Source organism: Atta cephalotes, assembly GCF_000143395.1.
Source record: "Atta cephalotes unplaced genomic scaffold scaffold00006, whole genome shotgun sequence".
Taxonomy (NCBI): domain Eukaryota; kingdom Metazoa; phylum Arthropoda; class Insecta; order Hymenoptera; family Formicidae; genus Atta; species Atta cephalotes.
This window is the reverse complement of record NW_012130070.1, coordinates 5,380,439-5,398,149: the sequence shown is the minus strand read 5'-3', so window position 1 is coordinate 5,398,149 and position 17,711 is coordinate 5,380,439. Positions and strand designations below refer to the sequence as shown.

The 17,711-nt window shown below is 33.6% G+C and overlaps 2 protein-coding genes across 2 annotated transcripts; both read right to left on the bottom strand.

Annotated features, from left to right (window-relative positions):
* Positions 1–154: 154 nt before the first annotated feature.
* LOC105626848 (fibrillin-1-like) lies at positions 155–13,364 on the bottom strand. Its single transcript, XM_012208140.1, has 11 exons — positions 13,327–13,364; positions 12,367–12,422; positions 11,396–11,625; positions 10,684–11,220; positions 9,323–10,413; positions 3,901–3,994; positions 2,661–3,737; positions 1,344–1,996; positions 1,095–1,243; positions 271–423; positions 155–201 (listed from the first exon to the last, which is right to left on the bottom strand). The coding sequence occupies exons 1-11, from the start codon at positions 13,362–13,364 to the stop codon at positions 155–157; spliced, it is 4,125 nt and encodes a 1,374-aa protein (XP_012063530.1).
* A 412-nt stretch (positions 13,365–13,776) lies between these two features.
* On the bottom strand, positions 13,777–17,325 carry LOC105626743 (von Willebrand factor D and EGF domain-containing protein-like). Its single transcript, XM_012208037.1, has 4 exons — positions 17,168–17,325; positions 16,960–17,038; positions 15,414–15,847; positions 13,777–14,723 (listed from the first exon to the last, which is right to left on the bottom strand). Exons 1-4 carry the CDS (start codon positions 17,323–17,325, stop codon positions 13,898–13,900), a joined length of 1,497 nt encoding a protein of 498 aa, XP_012063427.1. The 3' UTR covers positions 13,777–13,897.
* Positions 17,326–17,711: the final 386 nt, after the last annotated feature.

Here is a 17,711-nt window from a genome sequence, read left to right as displayed (position 1 = left end):
AAAGACGTGAACCGACGGACCTGTTGGAACAAATATTTCAAATTATCTCTCTCGTTTTCTAATAAAATATAATACAATAATGACTTGATGTGTTTTAACATTTATAATAAATTAGGAAAGCGTCTTAAAAGTGAAATTTATGATATCGCAGAAATTATTTATCATTCATAAGGTGACATTTGTTATGTCGATTTAGTATAGCTAAAAATAAGCCGCAATTATATTTTATTATATTCTTAAAACGTGAAATTAATAAATTTTGAAAAATACCTGCGAATTTTTCCTTTTGGCGTTTGCGATATATAAAATATGCTGCTGCTGTTAAACCTGTGGCTATTAATATAGTGACTATCACGAAAGACCAAACTATTTTGGCACCGTTAATGGAGGCATTATAATGAGATGTCGTGTAACAAGGCAAATCTGCAAAATGGAAGGTAAAAATGAAACTAACGATTCAAATGTTTTTTTCGAGGTTTTTCTTATAATAGATAGAATTGTATTATATAAAAAAAAATCATACTATTTTTAACGTTTCATATTATTTTTATCAGTTTATATTCTTATTTTATGCGTACACACAAGCTTTTATTCGAACTTTTCTAAGCTGGTTCTATATTTTTAAGTTTTTATAAATTGAACTAGAAGTTTAATTGATTTTTTTATGGAAAAATGAAATTCTGATATTTTGCGAATAATATGTGTCTACTAATTTCTTAGAAGAATTAATTATTTAGAAAAGTTTGTGCAACACAACTTTATTCTTTGTTATATTGACTGCATTAATATTTATATTAGATATGGGAAAAAAGTTCGTGGCGTTTTTCCCGTTAGATGTAACAGGAAAAACGCCACGAACTTTTTCCCACATCTAATATAATTTACATAATTGAGCAAAAGTTATTTTAAAAATAAAGGAATTAAAAATAATGTTTTCTTGACCTATTAAAATTCTGTTACACTACTGAAATGATTACGTAAAAATAAAAAATTTAAAAGCACATTAATAAATTAAAACTTTTTATAAATAATTAACAAAATAATATTTGCCATTATCAACTGAAAATGTGACTGTTTTTCTAAGTTGTAAATACCTTTATTAAACAAGCAGCTAATAAATGACGTATTGCCTTCATATTGCCTAAAGCATAATGTTTCGTTGTCAATAGACTTGTCACATTCACAATATGGCATGTCCTCGAAGAATGGTACATTGATTGCACTATCATTACGAATCGTGGTACTGCAATGATATTTGCAAAATACAAAACTCGTCTAGAAAAGTATTGAATAGCTCTTTGCGAGAAATGGGGAAATAAGCAAGTAAATAGAATTGAATTCACCTGTTGAGATCTTCGTAATTGTCAAGCATAACCATCATGCACATGGTCGGTTGATCACAGTTCTGCCCTGTCCATCCGCGATGACATGTGCATTTGTAGGTGATGTTAATATTGTCAATGTGGTCGACGACACAGTTGCCGCGTTCGCTACAGTTGCGAGTACATTCAGGGATGCATTCTGGTCCTAAGTGATGGTTCAAGTTCGATATGAAATCGTCGTGACAAATGCACTCATTTGGACCTATACAGTCGCCGTTCTTGCAACCTCTTTCGCAAATTGGCTCGCAGAAGCTCTCGTTTCGTGACGCGAAGCCGTCGTGGCACTCGCAGCGATTTGGCGCCGTACATGTGCCGTTGGAACACGTTGGGGTGCAAAAGGGTACGCAATCACCATTCGTGTCCCTCACGTAACCGTCATTGCAAATGCAAATGCCGGATTCATGGCATGTCCCCTTAACCCCGCACGAGGACTCATTACAGGGAGGTCCGGGGAGACGATCACAAATGCGTAGTACATGTGAATTATCAGGTAGAGGAGAATGATTGTCGATCCACCGTGGATAAAAATTCTTGTCGCAAGTGCATACGTTTGGTGCGGTGCACTTACCATTGATGCATTCGAAGTTGCAAATTGGTGTACAGTAAGACACGAGCTAATTTAGATCAAATGAGTTTTTTTTAAGTTAGTTGTGATTAACGGGTTGTTTAAAAATATTGTAATAAACTCTTCTAAATCTAAGAAGTGCTTTGAATCAATAGTATGATGAAACACAATATAAAATTTTAATGTACGTACAACTCTTCACATCGTATTGAATATTACTCATATTACTGTTAGTATTTCTCTACTCAATGATGAAAAAATCGAATATACAGTGGCCATTTTAATCACGATAACAAAGCGAACGAAAATTCTAACTGAATTTCTAAAAAAATTTATTTTAAGCAGGAATTTTCAAACTTTCTTTTTTTTCTTTCGAAAGATCTTAAGTGAAGTTAATAAAAAATTTTTTCAACTAATTCGTGCATAATCTCAAAAAAAAATTGGAGTTAATCGAGTATTTTTTTTAATGATTATAATTTAATCAATAATCAAATATCATAACTTGATAAATATTCATTGCGAACATTCATTGCGAATAGCTACAATTTAATTAAAATAATCTTTTTAACTGACATTAAAAAAAAATTTAAAAAGGATTATTTTCTTGTGACGATTAAAACTGTCATTGATGATTGCATCTTAAACATTGTGTCAAGAATTATGGCGATAATGAATAAAATAATGCTTATATCTTATTATACAGCTATACTTGCCTTCTTGAAAAACGGTCTTCTTAGAGAAAATTCATTTCTGAAAAAAGGATAATTCCAAATGTTTGAACGATCGAAAGTAAATATGATATCTTTTTTGTGATATCCTTTGGAGCATTTGCATTCATTTGGCGCTACGCATTCTTTGTTTAATCCGCAAGGTATCGAGCAGTATGGCTTGCACGTTCTATTCGTTTCATCAAAAACGTATCCAAAATCGCAAGTGCATAATCCGGGTTTAGTGCATATGCCGGTTCCGCAGTTCGGCTCGCAGATCGGCTCGCAAACACTTGCGTTCACTGCTGTATAACCATGGTCGCACGTGCATGTCCCTGGTGCCGTGCACGTCCCGAAAATGCAAGGATGGCACTTCGGTTTGCAACGGTGTGGAAAGTGATTCATGTCCAGTTCGTAGCCGGGATCACAATTTATTTTGACACAGTCAGGAGTTAGGCAACTACCTTTTTTGCGCTCGCAATCGGAATTGCAAGTAGGCTCGCACATGAACGGAGATGAGTCGTTACCGACTCTTCTGTAACCGGAATTGCATGTACACACATTCGGCTCAGAGCAGTATCCGTTCTCGCATTCCATGTTGCAGAAGGGTCGACAGGTAAATCCGTCCAAGTCCAATCTGTAGCCCTCGTTGCAAGTGCAAATCTTGGGTAGAATACAAATGCCATTGATGCAGCCGTTTTTACACTCTGGCATACATTTACTGTCGTTTGACATGCGGTACCCTTTGTTGCAGATGCACACGTTCGGCTCGGAGCAATATCCGTGATTTTGCTCACATTCTGCATTGCAGACGGGCCGACAGGTAAATCCGTCCGAGTCCAACCAGTAGCCTTCGTTGCAACTGCAAACCTCAGGATCAATGCAGGTGCCGTTAATGCAGCCGTTCGTGCACTTTGGCATGCATCGCTTATCGTCGCTTGACAAGTGGTATCCTACGTTGCAAGTGCACACGTCTGGCTCCTTGCAGGTACCTTTCTTGCAAGATTGCGGGCAACGCGGTACGCACCGGTCCATACCGGATATAACGTAGCCTTCACAGCTACATGTCCGTGTAGTGCGAAACTGTAAATATAATTATTGAATTAACGGATTGTAATGAGCAGATGAGAAATTGATAATTTGTTTGAAATATAAAATAAAAAGACAAAAAAATGATTAATAATTTACAAAATTCTTCTCTTTCTTGTTTCTTTTATGAATATCATGAAAGGCATTATTCGATTACCTCTATCCTAAAATTATCTCGAATCTTTTCAGACATATTTTGTTCTGACGATCTATATGTTTCCTTATAAGGAATGTAAACTGGTATTTTCTGACTGTAATAAAATTAGCAAAATTAATATACATATACACTGAAAAACATTTACTAAATCTTTTAATATATTTCTCTAGCATCTACTATGTAAACATTTACTTACAATAAATAAATATTTACTAAAAAAATGATAGTTAAATCAAATTAATGGTTTTTATATTAAATGAATATATTAAATGAATATATATGGTTTTTATATTAAATGAATATACATTTAATAAATATTTACTTAGAACTATTTAAACAAATATTTATTAAAATTTAGTATTTTTTTTAGTATAAACATATCGAAACGAGTCATTTGTAAAATACTTTGAAGAAACAAATTATTTTAGAAATGAATACATGATATGTAAAAAGAATATAATTTTCGAGGAAGTATAACAACAAATATTGAAATACCTGATCATAATTATGTCACTGCATCTTGAATTATTAACCGTTACACTTCTTTTTTGTAATTCACTTTTTACGGTTTGATTCCATAACGAAATATCAGTAAACGAGATTGCACTCACATGCCATACGTCTACTTCTAAAAATATCTTAACGGCCAAAATAATGATTAGAGCGTTAAGTAACCCCATGACTTAGCTCTTATTACGAGGTCGATGTTCGCTCCGTGATGTTTAGTCGACTGACTATTGAAATGCTTCCTTCCCATATATCATCTCTTTTATCTTAATGTACTTTATATGTATATACATCAACATATCCCATGTTATTCTTTCAAAGCAGGATGTGCTGTGACTATCAGAAAGTTACACAAAGCTTGCATATGTATTCGTAGCGTAAAATTCATTTTAAAGTATTGATACTGCTCGTGTTGAAGGAAATTCAAGGAAATTCTCGAAGCAGGATTAGAAGCATTTATTTTAGTTTAGAAAGTTTACTTTTATTAGAAAATAGACGTAATTATGTGGTAGATATATAGGTATGTATACCTATATATCCGGGGAAACCGGGCACTATGAGTCACAAAAATTCGAACTCTTAAAAGTGCATCTATAATAAATATAAAAATTTTTGTCATCTTTTTTTTATAATTAAAGTATAATGCATTATTTTAAAATTTAGTAATTATATTTAGTAAATATTATTAGTTTAAAAAAAAATAAAAATATTTAAAAAATGACCCTATGAGTCCCATATTCGGAGTTCTATAAGTTACACACAAAATAGTATTATAAGATTATGCAAGAAATAACGGGGATGAAAGTTCAAAAGTATTTTCAATTAACTTATATATTCTTAGCATAGTTATTAATAATATAACAAAATATAATTACAACTAATAATTATTAAATAATAAAATAGAAAATTATAAGAAAATAAATGAGAAATAATCATTAATATAAAATAAAAAATTTATTACGATAAAATAAAATTCATTGCTTAGAAGTATAAACTGCTTTTTTATTACACTTCTTTTCCGTATTGTCCCATTTCATCGTGAATATATTTAATGGTACTCCAATTATACATTTAATTATACATTTAATAGAAACTATAAAAAATAAATGTTAGATTATTACTTGTAACGTAGTAAATTGAGAAAAAAATGCGCAGAAATTTGCATTATCTTCATACATATATTTTCTACTACAAAAACAATATTAAAATATTTTTAGACACTCTCTATATCTGAATCAGTGGATAATTACTGATATCAATACCAAGTATGCCACTAATCAGTGAATGTGAGATCCTTAATCTAGCTGATCTTTATCACGTGATCTAACTAACCTTGTTTCAGTGCATAAATTCAATGAATATAGTATTGGAAAATTGAAATTGCAAAAAATTTTCAGAATTTTGAGAAGAAAATAAACAATTTTTGTCTCACCCTGTTTTTTTGTAAAGTTGATAGTATTTGAAAAAGTTATTGAAAACCAATATTCAATGGTTTTTAATAATTAATATCTTAACTATTGCGAAAATTGGTAGAGGACTTTTCGACTCAATTTAGTTCTATCTACACGCTTTGTTAAAACTTATTCTATTTTATTGTACATATAGATATCTATAGGATAATCTTAAAGAAATTTCTAAAGTAAAAAATAAATAAAAATTTAAAACTTTAATAGTAATTTATTAGAGATTTTATCAGGAACACATATCTTGTAATTTTAATTTATAATTGATTAATTAAGTTAACAAAAATAATATCTCTTTTGCATCATTATCATTAGTATAAGAGGCTTATATATTAAGATTTTACAGATATTTTTCAGATTTTACAGATTATTAAGAGTTATCAGTATTTGATTCCATTAGTCCTTGTGTTGACGTACTGTGCTTGCAAATTATCTGAACATCCTGAACATCACCTATTAATAAAAATAATTTATTAAACCTTTTATTTGTTCTCTATATTTCTTGACATTTATATTTCTCCAAAATATTTTTTCAAAATTAAATAGAAATTAAAAAATATAGAAGAAAATCACCTAATATGAGATAGCCTAATATGAGATAGCGATGTTTCTAAATTAATAAACTGAGTCGCTATCTATTTCCATCATGAATTTATTGCTCTTGGATTGAAAACTATTTAGTGGAAAATTCATTATTAAATCATACATGTAAAAAAGGATTTTAGAATTTAGATAGCTTGATTGAGCCTTTAAATCTTGTTTATTATTTTTATATTTAATAAAATATTTAATAAAAATAAATATTTGGTGATAAATTCTTCATATAGTAATAGAATAAGAGCGTACTAATAGAAGTATATGGGATATGTTGTATTGTTTAATTATAGAAGTTAGATTTGATTATCGTAAAACCATAAGGCGTGGAAATCGTAATATGAGATTCATATTAGAAATACCTATAGTATTTCTAATATCTATTCATATTATAAAATTTCAGAGATAAAAGCGCACTTTTATCAATAAAAGCACGTTCTGCATACAGGCCCTAGTATATTTTTATCCAAAATTAACTCGGTATCTCATAAGGGGCTTTTCCTCTATAAATATTTTTGATGTATTAGTTTAATAAATCTAATTTTTTATTTCTTATTCTTAAGCAATAATTGCTTAAGTGTTTTTTTTAAAAAAGATCTTTTTTTTAATCAATTGATATATTGTGTTTTATATATATATATATATATATATATATATAATAAACTATATATATATATATTATATATATATATATTTATCTTTTATTTTTTTTTCGATCATCTTACAATTAATGCTAAATGAAATATACATACGTAATTGAAAAAATTTTAATACACACGTTATTTCAGAATTTAGATATAATATGTCTAATAAAAATTGATGATACGAATACCTAGCTCCAATTGTCTATTTCGGCGTTTTCGTAATATCACATATATGGTTATTGCTGTTAGAAGTAATATTCCACCTATAATTCCAGTTATTAGTTTAATCATTTCTCCTTGATTCTTATATTGACTTGCATTGCTCAATGTGAGGCATTCTAATATAAAGAAATGATAAAGAAGTTCTTATTAGTTTATTGCGGAATAACATATCGAAAAAAAATTAAAGATTTAAAAGTTTAATACAACATCAGAAAATAATATATATTCTAATTATAAAATTATCAAATACTTCGTGTAGAATATTTTAGAACTACTGTGCTTTACATAAATTTATTGAAAAATTAAAATAGTCTTAAAAAAAAATTTTGATATTATGTAGAAGAATATTAACTATATTGCGAGTCAAATTTATCTCCAAGGAAACACAAAGAATTCTAAATATAAAATTATTTTAACAAATTTGATCATCAAAATATGTCTTAAACTTTTTGACTTTTTATAATTGATTAATTAAATTGACAAAAAATAATTCTTTTGCCTCATTATTATTAGTATAAGAAGCTTATATTAAGATTTTATAAATATTTTTCATATTAAGAGTTATCAACATTTGATTCCATTAAATATTAAATATTAAAATGTAATAAATTGCTACAATTTTAAATATTAAAATTTTAATATATTAATTCCCTTTAAAGTGAATCTATTTATAACAAACCTTCATTCATTAAGCAACCAATTTCCGCCTCATCCTCTGTTTCATTGTCAAATATCTTAAAACACAAAGTTTCATTGTTTACTTTACCAATGCACTCGGAACAAGCTGGGTTATTTTTAAATATATGCTCAATCGTAGCATTTTTTTCTTTTATAATTCTCAATCTGTAAAAAATGAATGATTAATAACAGATAATTCGCAAGCGACTTTTTTTTATTTTATTTTATTATATTTTATTTTATTATTTCAGATATTAGGTGTACAACTTTGCTTCCGCCGTTTTTTTTCCGAAATTCGAGGCTTTATTGTAAAAAACTGGTTATACATTTATGATTCAAAGTATTGTCCATCGCTGGCCACTACTTTCTCCCATCTTTCGGGTAGCGTACGAATCCCGCGTCGAAAAAACTGGTCATCTTTTGAGGCTATCCACGAATCGATCCAATTTTTTACTTCTTCATAAGACCGAAAGTGCTGGTCAGCCAGGCCGTGTATCATTGATCGAAACAAGTGATAGTCAGAGGGAGCAACGTCTGGAGAATACGGCGGGTGGGGTAGGACTTCCCATTTCAACGTTTCCAAGTATGTCTTGACCACTTTCGCAACATGGGGTCGAGCATTGTCATGCTGCAAAATCACTTTATCGTGTCTCTCGTTGTATTGCGGCCGTTTGTCTTTCAATGCTCGGCTCAAACGCATCAATTGCATTCGATACCGATCGCCTGTGATTGTTTCAGTCGGTTTTAACAGTACATAATACACTACGCCGAGCTGGTCCCACCAAATACAGAACATGACCTTGGATGTCAAAATCACCGTTCTTGAAGCGTTGAAACCACTCACGACACGTTCTTTCACTAATAGCGGCCTCACCATAAGTATTTGAGAGCATTCGATGAGCCTCAGCCGCAGATTTCTTCATATTGAAGCAAAAAATTAAAACCTCCCGCAAATGACTAGAATTTGGCTCGTAAACTGACATTTTCAATCGAGAATAACTTTATGATGCAGACACAAATCGACTAATGTTTCTATGGGGTTATGTTGACAGATGCCCAAGTTTATTGTATGACTATGATCTATTTATTTCGACCACTTACCGCTAAAGCCATCTATAGGAAAACGGCGGAAGCAAAGTTATACATCTAATATTATATAAAACCAAAATCCATTATGATAATATAAAAATATCTTAACGTTACGCTCATCTTTTTGTTAATAACATATCATAGACGAATATATCGTCTATTATAATTTTTATTATACGCTTTAATTGCGAGAAAAAGATAAAGGTACTTATTATATATACTTACTGCTCAGTTCGATTATCTTCATTCTTCAAGATTAAGACACACAATGTTGGGCGATCGCAGTGTAATCCAGCCCATCCATAATCGCATTCGCAAGTTTTGCGTTCCTCGACGCACTCGCCGTGAGTACCGCAACCACCCTGACACGCGTGTACGCAGGTGCCTTCGATCTTCACGAAACCAGCATAACATCGACACTCTCCTGGTGTCTCACACTCGCCATTATCACAATTCTCACAATGCGGCAGGCATCTACTTCCGTTTTTCGTTCTATTTTCGGAGACAATCGAAGATCGAGAGTCTTTTACTTCAAATTCGAAATTCGGATCCGCAGGAACAAATCCGTAGTCGCATTCGCAAATCTCGGGCGCAACGCACCTGCCGTTGTTACAAGTCGAGCAGACGGGCTCGCATCCGCCAACTTCTGCGTTTCGATAGCCATCGAAACATATACAGAGATCCGGCGCCGTGCATGTGCCATTGCCACATTCAACGCTACAAATCGGCTCACATCTGAACGGAACGTTTTTTTTGTCGTAATAAACCATGCGATAACCATCCTTGCAAATACAGAGATCGGGTGCTTCGCAAATTCCGTTTATTCCGCAAGTCGGTTGACAGATAGGGTCGCATACTGTCTTAGAATTTATCGACAGACGATAGCCCGGGTTGCAACTGCATACGTCGGGTTGTACGCAGATACCGTTCTTGCAATTTGGATTGCAAATAGGTTCGCAAAGGCTTGTACGATTTCCTTCGGTAGGTTGGTAGCCGGAATTGCAGGTGCATTCGTTTGGCGCAGTGCAATATCCATTGATGCAATCAGTCTCGCAGATCGGTTCGCATTCATTCCAAGAATTGGAACGACGATAGCCCGAATTGCACATGCAAGTCTCAGGTGCGGTACAGAAGCCGTTGAAGCATTTCTGGCTACATGTAGGTTGACAGACATAGGAATTTGACATAGGGATCGTCGATGTTGGATGATAGCCGATGTTGCAACTACACGTCCACGGAGCGCTACAGAATCCATTTATGCAGTCTATCTCGCAGATCGGCTCGCAAACCGAACTGCTCGCAAAATGTAGCAAATTCTGAAAACCAATCTTTCGTATAAATCTAAAGAATTAATGTATGAAGAATTAACGTTAGTTTTTGAACTAACATTAGACAATAGAAATATTGTACAATAGAAATATTGAAAATAGAAATATTGTGACAATAGAAATATTCGGCTTAGATAGAGATTTGATATAATTATTTAAAATTATTATAATAATATAAAATAGGTATAAATTCATTTGTCAAATCATACTTATAGATCTTGGATTGCCGTAATATAGTCTTGCTAGTTTAATACTAACGATTTTCTCAATTTGCATCTTATTAGCCAGGCGATATCCTTCAAAACAGGAGCAAACATTCGGCGCAGTGCAAACGCCAAATGGCTCGCAAGAAGTTTCGCAATAAGGCTTACAAATGTGCTCTTCTGATTCGTCGCCACTTAATTGGAATCCTTCGTTACACATGCATATGCCAGGCGCAGTGCATCGTCCATTGAGGCAAGCCTTTTCACAGACTGGTTCGCAGATATACTTTGAATTTTCAAACAGTCCGTAGCCCACGAAGCAGTTACAACTTTCAGGAGCCACGCAAGTGCCCATAACGCAAGCTTGGTTGCAGATTGGTTCGCAAACGCTCGAGGTATTTAATGAATAACCCTTATTACAGGTACATACATTAGGAGCGGTGCATTCGCCATACAGACAACCATTCTTGCACGTGGGCTTGCAGGCAAATAAGTCGTGTGTATCAGGTTCGTAACCATCATCGCAAGTACAGATATTGGGGGCTGTACACTTCCCGTAAACACACTCTCTTTCACAAATAGGTTCGCACATCTGAGTACAAAAAGGTGTGATCTTTATTATTAAAATAATACTCGTATTTTTCTTACATTATCTTTAATATTAATATCTTTCCAATTATTATGACATTATTTTTATGACACGCTTAATATATTAATTAGGTCAAATTCAATTTGAATAAATCAAAGTGTTTCTATTGTTTACTTACATTAGTTAATTTGACGTCACTGGAAATGTTTTTATATCCGTCCAGACAGAGACATTGGTCGGGTTTATAGCAATATGATCCTGTAGGACAAGGTACATTGCAAATGGGTTCGCAGATGTAATGATCGTTTGTCAGTTTGTATCCAGAATCGCACATGCAAATGTCAGGTAAGACACATTTGCCGTGTACACAAGGGGAAGTACACACAGGAACACAGCTAACGTCAGACTCTGGAGTTTCAGAGTATATAAAAATGTATCCATAATTGCAGATGCATAAGTTTGGCTTCGTGCATATACCATTTCCGCAAGGAGGCTGACAAATTGGTTCACATTTTGTATATATTTTTCTCGAAGCGTCCCAAAAGTGTTTACGTTCAAATCCATTACAACACTCGTATTCTATGCGCCATGATCTGCGAGACTAACAATAGAAACGAGTTTTTGCATATATAGTAATATTTGTATGCATAAAAGTATGTAGAGCGTTAATCAATAAAAATGCTATCTTTAATACACACAGAATTTTGATAAAAGATTGATAAAAGATGATTTGATTAATAAAGTGATACTTATTGAAAATTGAGAAATAATATTTTTTCAACAAAAAGTTAATCAAAGTTTTAAAATTTTAATATTAAATGTTACAAAATAAGCTGTAAATTTTATTGAAGATATTATTTCTATGTAAGTTATTATATTGTCAGCTATATCTATAATTTTAATACTACATTTATCTTTCTATAATTTTATCCTTTTTTTAATTCATTCAGTTAAAAAATTTTTATATTACGGAATAATTATTTTATTTCCCGATAAATATAAACGTCATTATGCGCTAAATGTACTTATTACACATTTTGAATTTTGATTCTATCATTTTAACGAGAATATTACTTTGAATATAAATTCGATGCTTAAACCTTACCTCAATTTTATAATTCCATCGAACGCGGGTTTTATAAAAAATACCCCACGTTTTTTCCTTAAACGTTTCCAAGTATGGAACTTCAGATGTTTCTATAAAACTGCAAACAGCGCATGATTTTAATTTTTATTATTAGCATTATTAGCTCACTTGTGCGCCGATTATACATTGCGATAGTATCGATAAGCATTTTTAATCGTAAAATATAGCAAATCTTACCTAATGATTTTACTACAATTTCCCGTAGAATAATCACTTGACAACGTTACAGTATGCAATTCTACTTTAATAATTAATTCGTCTTGTAGAATGGAAAGAATAAATATGACGTACAAAAGTTTCATAATTATCGAATATATTTAAACATATACATTTGAAGGGAGATCCAAATGTGAACGACAAATCAGTGTGTGGATAAAGTGTGTTGCAAAGTATATTGCGTCGCAACTTATACTGAAGCTTCTTCTCCTCTTTGAGCTATGAGAGTAGCGTGCTATCAGAATGTGACAGGATGTTAGCTGTTGTCAGGCAGTTACAATTAAATCTGTATGAATCTCTGCTTATCAGCAAAATGAGCTTCTTTAATTTTAATAGTTCTATTTCGCATAAATTGCTAAAAATTTTTACAATATCTGGCAATTGCAATTATTAATTTATTTGTACGTACAAAAGAGATTGCGTGCGAATAAAAGGAATTGAAATTCTATTTAAGACAAGTTAATGAAAATCCTGAATAAAAATGCTACATTATCGGTTTCTGTTTATAAGACGTGAATCATGCTGGGTACAAAGTACTTTGCATCTCATTATAATAATAAGATATATTAAACATATAAGTACATAACACACACGTTGCGGAATATCTTGTGAATCGCTTTTAAGAAATATACATTGCGTTGAGCTCTGGAGAGAAACTGCATAATTGTTTCATGGCGTAAACGAATCGATTCCGCGTGTTTAACAGTGCATAAACGGGAACATACATTTTCTTGAGCGAAACTTACGTGAAGTTGACGTATTGGGTCAAGGATGCAGTCCGCATTTAACCCATTTATAATGTAATAAGATTAGTGTGTAAAATATACTGCACGCGATAGCATTTGTGGCTAGTCATGTCATTTCTACATATTCTTTTATAAGAATGTAAGATTTATAGAACACTTCTACTTATATGCCTGACTTTATAATTAATTTTATGAATTGTTATATAATTAACGTATTCATTTGTCATTGGAGTTTTCCATATTTAAACACTTTGTTTACTCTGAGGAAGTTGTATCCGTATTGATTAGTTCACAACGTTATTCAAGAATGCGCGTATAATTATCGTACAATTATTACAATCTAAAAACTTTTAAATGTGTGAAAATATTTTATTTTCATATTATTATTTTTTAAAGGTATCATAATTATAAATTTAGACATATTGCATGAAATAAAAGACACATAAAAAATTATTTGTTATAAATCAGTTTATTTATATAAATTCAGTTGATCATAATTATTGATTTGATAATATTAGTTTTATCAAACTAATATATATCTAACAATATGTTTTGTATGCAGTCAACTCATTTACTCTGGGATACATCTCTGTCGACCCTTAACACCTTCCTTTCGGTATCCGGGATTGCATATGCAAAAGTTTGGCAGGGTGCATACACCGTTCGGACATCCGCCCACGCATACCGGCACGCATCTTGAACGCGTACTATCGTATTCGTCGTGCGTGTACCCACGGTTGCAGGTGCATTGATCCGGTCCAGTGCATTGACCGTTTAAGCACGGGTACTGGCACATGTCCGCGCTCGTGCTCACATGTGGAATGCATCTTCTGGTATCGGGATCAACGCGGAATCCCGGATCGCAGACACACAAGTTTGAACCAACGCATCGGCCGTTTGGTCCGCAACCGTATCGGCATTGCGTCGAATTAGTCGTTGATGTCGTGACGGAGATGCATCTGCTAGTATCGGGATCGACAGTGAATCCAGGTTCGCAAATGCATCGATTTCCTATGCACACGCTATGTGGACCGCAGCCATATCTGCAATCGCCAATGGGCTGCGATGTTGGGGGGGTAGTCGTTACGGGAATGCATCTGCGGGTATCAGGATCGACGGTGTATCCGTATCCGCACTGCGCTGAACCTGTAGTACTCGGGACGCATTTGCCGCTGTGACGATCCTGCGTATATCCAGGTCTGCAGCTGCAAAAGTTGGGTGCGATGCACTCGCCTCCTTCACAACCACCCTGGCAGATAGGTATGCAAGCGCCGGTTTGATTGCGCGTGAAACCGACCCTGCATAAGCACAGGTTTGGTGCGACGCATTCGCCGTTAGGACAACCGTTCGGGCAATGGGGAATGCAAGACTCGGTATCGCCGAGGAAGTTAGTGTATCTGTAAAACAATTTATAGCTGCATTATGATATATTATTTATACGTTTTATTGATCAGTCGACAAAGGAAATTGTCAGAAATTTATTAGGGAGTTAAAATTCTGAATTGCTAAAGAATTTATTGTTGAAGGACAGCATCTGTAAAATGTCCCATCAAGAGACATATAAACGTCAACAAAAAATCAAAATGATTTTAATTCTCAATATATTTGTAACAAAAATTCATTTTTACTCAATTTCATAACGTCAAAATAAAGTAATTTTCTCTTGACTTTCTCTTGACTTGAATATATAAAATCAACTCGATACTCATTCTATAAAACTAGTAATTTGTAAACTTATTATTATCATAACGCGTGACTGCACTTCAAGCGGCAATAAATGTTAATAAATATCATTATCTACGTAGATGTGGTTACGCGAAATTACAAAACAACTGATTTATATACCTGTATAATAGCGATTACACGCACAATGTATAATTGCTTTTAAAATATAATATTTTTGACGAGTTCATCATTGATTTATCAATTATTTATATCGCAATTATTACCATCCGTTTTGTAGGAATAGGTTACTTACTACCTAATGTACTACGTGCATAAATCAGAGTTTAATTATCGCGCGGAATGTCGATGCGAAAGACATTGCGCAGTTGGCGAAGAGATTCGAGATAACGGCATTTAATTACCCTTCATCGCAGGTGCACACGCCTGGTGCGCTGCACACGCCATGCACGCAACCACCTTCGCACGCTGCCACGCACTCCTTGCGTTCATTCAGAACGTATCCCTGTCTGCAGCTGCAGACGCGCGGTGCCACGCATTCGCCTTGCTTGCATCCGTCAGGACAGATCGGTTTGCATTGACCGTCGATCTCGTCGTAGCCCAATTTGCACACGCACACCTCGGGCGAAAAGCAATAAGCATTCTCCTGGCATCGATACGAGCAAACGGGCATGCAAACGCCATCCTCGGAACGCCATCCCGACGGGCAGCTGCAGACGTTCGGGGCTGTGCAGCGGCCGCCAAAACAACCGCGTTCGCATTGCGGTTCGCATAGACCGCTCGTCACATTGCGCACGTAGCCGTCACAACAGTCCAAGATAGTAATCCAACCGTCAGGCTGAAGAACAGAATTTATCTTATAATTCTCGTTGTCGAAGCTGCATGAAAAAAACAGCTGAAAATTTCACTGATTCAACAAATCTACAGTTGTAATACACAAACAGTCAATTTTCTATATTAAAGTAGCAAAGTTGACAGCTGAATAGCGATAGATTTATTAACAATCATCAAATCTTCTTAGTTACAGACATTGAATTCGCGCAGTAAGTTATAGATTTGCTGTACCACTCAATTAATTTTTTTTCGTGTATTTAAATTGAACTCAGTATCTTGAACGGTCTAGATGGATTTTAAGTGCTTATATGAGTCTGAATGAATTTATATACTACGTATGTAATCCTTTGAAATATGCGCCCCGAAATGATCTTCTAAAGTACCGCAGCACCGTAATATCACGAGTTAAATTGACTAGTAATTTAATAATTTGATGGTTTTTTGCATCTTAGAAAGATCTTAATAATGCTGAGTGTAAATAATTAATTCTTATTGCGAAAAATATTATCTCAGCCGGAAGTCGAATCGGGATCTCTTGCATTCCGTGCCTCGGCAGACTAAAGACTTAGAACTCTCGCACGGAGTGCAAGAGATCCGGATTCGACTCTCGGCCGAGATAATATTTTTCGCAATAAGAATTAATTATTTATACTCAGCATTATTAAGATCTTTCTTTTTAAGATTTTTCGTAATAAGAATTAATTATTTACAGAGTTTAATATGTCACTTAGCATTATTAAGATTATTCTAAGATGCGTAAAAACATCAAATTGTTAAATTGCTAGTCAATTTAACTCGTGATATTACTGCGTTTTAGTTTAGTAGAGTTTGCGTTTCAAGATCGAAAAATCATTCGGAGCATTTTAAAAGACTTATATACGTAGTATATAAATTCACACAGAATCATATAAGCACTTAAGATCCAGCTAGATCGTTTAAGGCAATGATTTCTATAGGTTGTGCTTCTCACATATATCGTCTATAAAATATAATATTGTCTATTTAAACTGTTTGCATCGAGTCTTCGAACTACAATATATCTTCGTTATATTTATCAAAAATCAATTCAAGAAATTTCTTTTCATAAGTTGTCTTTGATTCAGAGATTTTACTTACAGGATGGCCACCTTCAGGCGGTTGAGGAATAGTATTGTAAAGCGATCCGCTGGCGTTTAAAGCTAAAACATGGCTGTACCTGAAAGGCGCGAATACTGTTAATTTACTGTTTACTTTAAATTATTTCTTAAGAAATACTGCAAGCAGAAAATAATGTTCGCATTGTCAGAATTACGACGTTGATCTCGAAAAAAAATTGATTACTTACGGCACTCTTTTATGGCAAAGGCCATTTTGCGAAGAATTAGTGCTACTGTAACTCCCACTAGGATAACGTGGCCGATGTCCACCTTTGACACCCTCAATTGCCCAGGTGCCAACACCAAGGCACGTAAAGACAATCAAGCAAATTAGTAATCCTTGCATGTTGCATGAACGATCGCGAATTTACTACTGAACTTATTTTCGGTCAGAGAGTGGGCATCTCCGCGATAAGGATGTTGCAAGGGTCAGCGGTATTCATCTTCTCGTTAAATTTCTCATTAAACTACGCAACATTCCCTGTTCACGGAAACGGTTATCGATTATGCATATCGATATGTTAGAGAGACCAAATGGGGCCAAAGCGTTCGTGTGTTCGTTTCTTTCCATACACTTTTACTCTTATCTAATTGATTAAGTCATTGCTATTAACTAGGCCATAATTGACTCATTAAGCATGGCTTTAATCGGGTGAATAAAATTGATCACGTGTGCGCAAAGCGAAGGGATAAGATAATGTATTGCAATTAAATCTTAGTTTAATTATATTA

Excerpts from the sequence above, each read along its gene's own strand:
- LOC105626848 (XM_012208140.1), bottom strand. The coding sequence starts at position 13,364 with ATGCGGACTGCATCCTTGACCCAATACGTCAACTTCAC. Across the intron at positions 3,995-9,322 it reads GAAGATAATCGAACTGAGCA|TCAGAAAATACCAGTTTACA; the intron begins GTAAGTATATAT and ends ATTTTATTACAG. Across the intron at positions 202-270 it reads CCAAAAGGAAAAATTCGCAG|CTATACTAAATCGACATAAC; the intron begins GTATTTTTCAAA and ends GCTTATTTTTAG.
- LOC105626743 (XM_012208037.1), bottom strand. The coding sequence starts at position 17,325 with ATGCAAGGATTACTAATTTGCTTGATTGTCTTTACGTGCCTTGGTGTT. Across the intron at positions 15,848-16,959 it reads CGCCTGAAGGTGGCCATCCT|CCTGACGGTTGGATTACTAT; the intron begins GTAAGTAAAATC and ends TCTGTTCTTCAG. Across the intron at positions 14,724-15,413 it reads GTGTGCACCTGCGATGAAGG|ATACACTAACTTCCTCGGCG; the intron begins GTAATTAAATGC and ends ATTGTTTTACAG.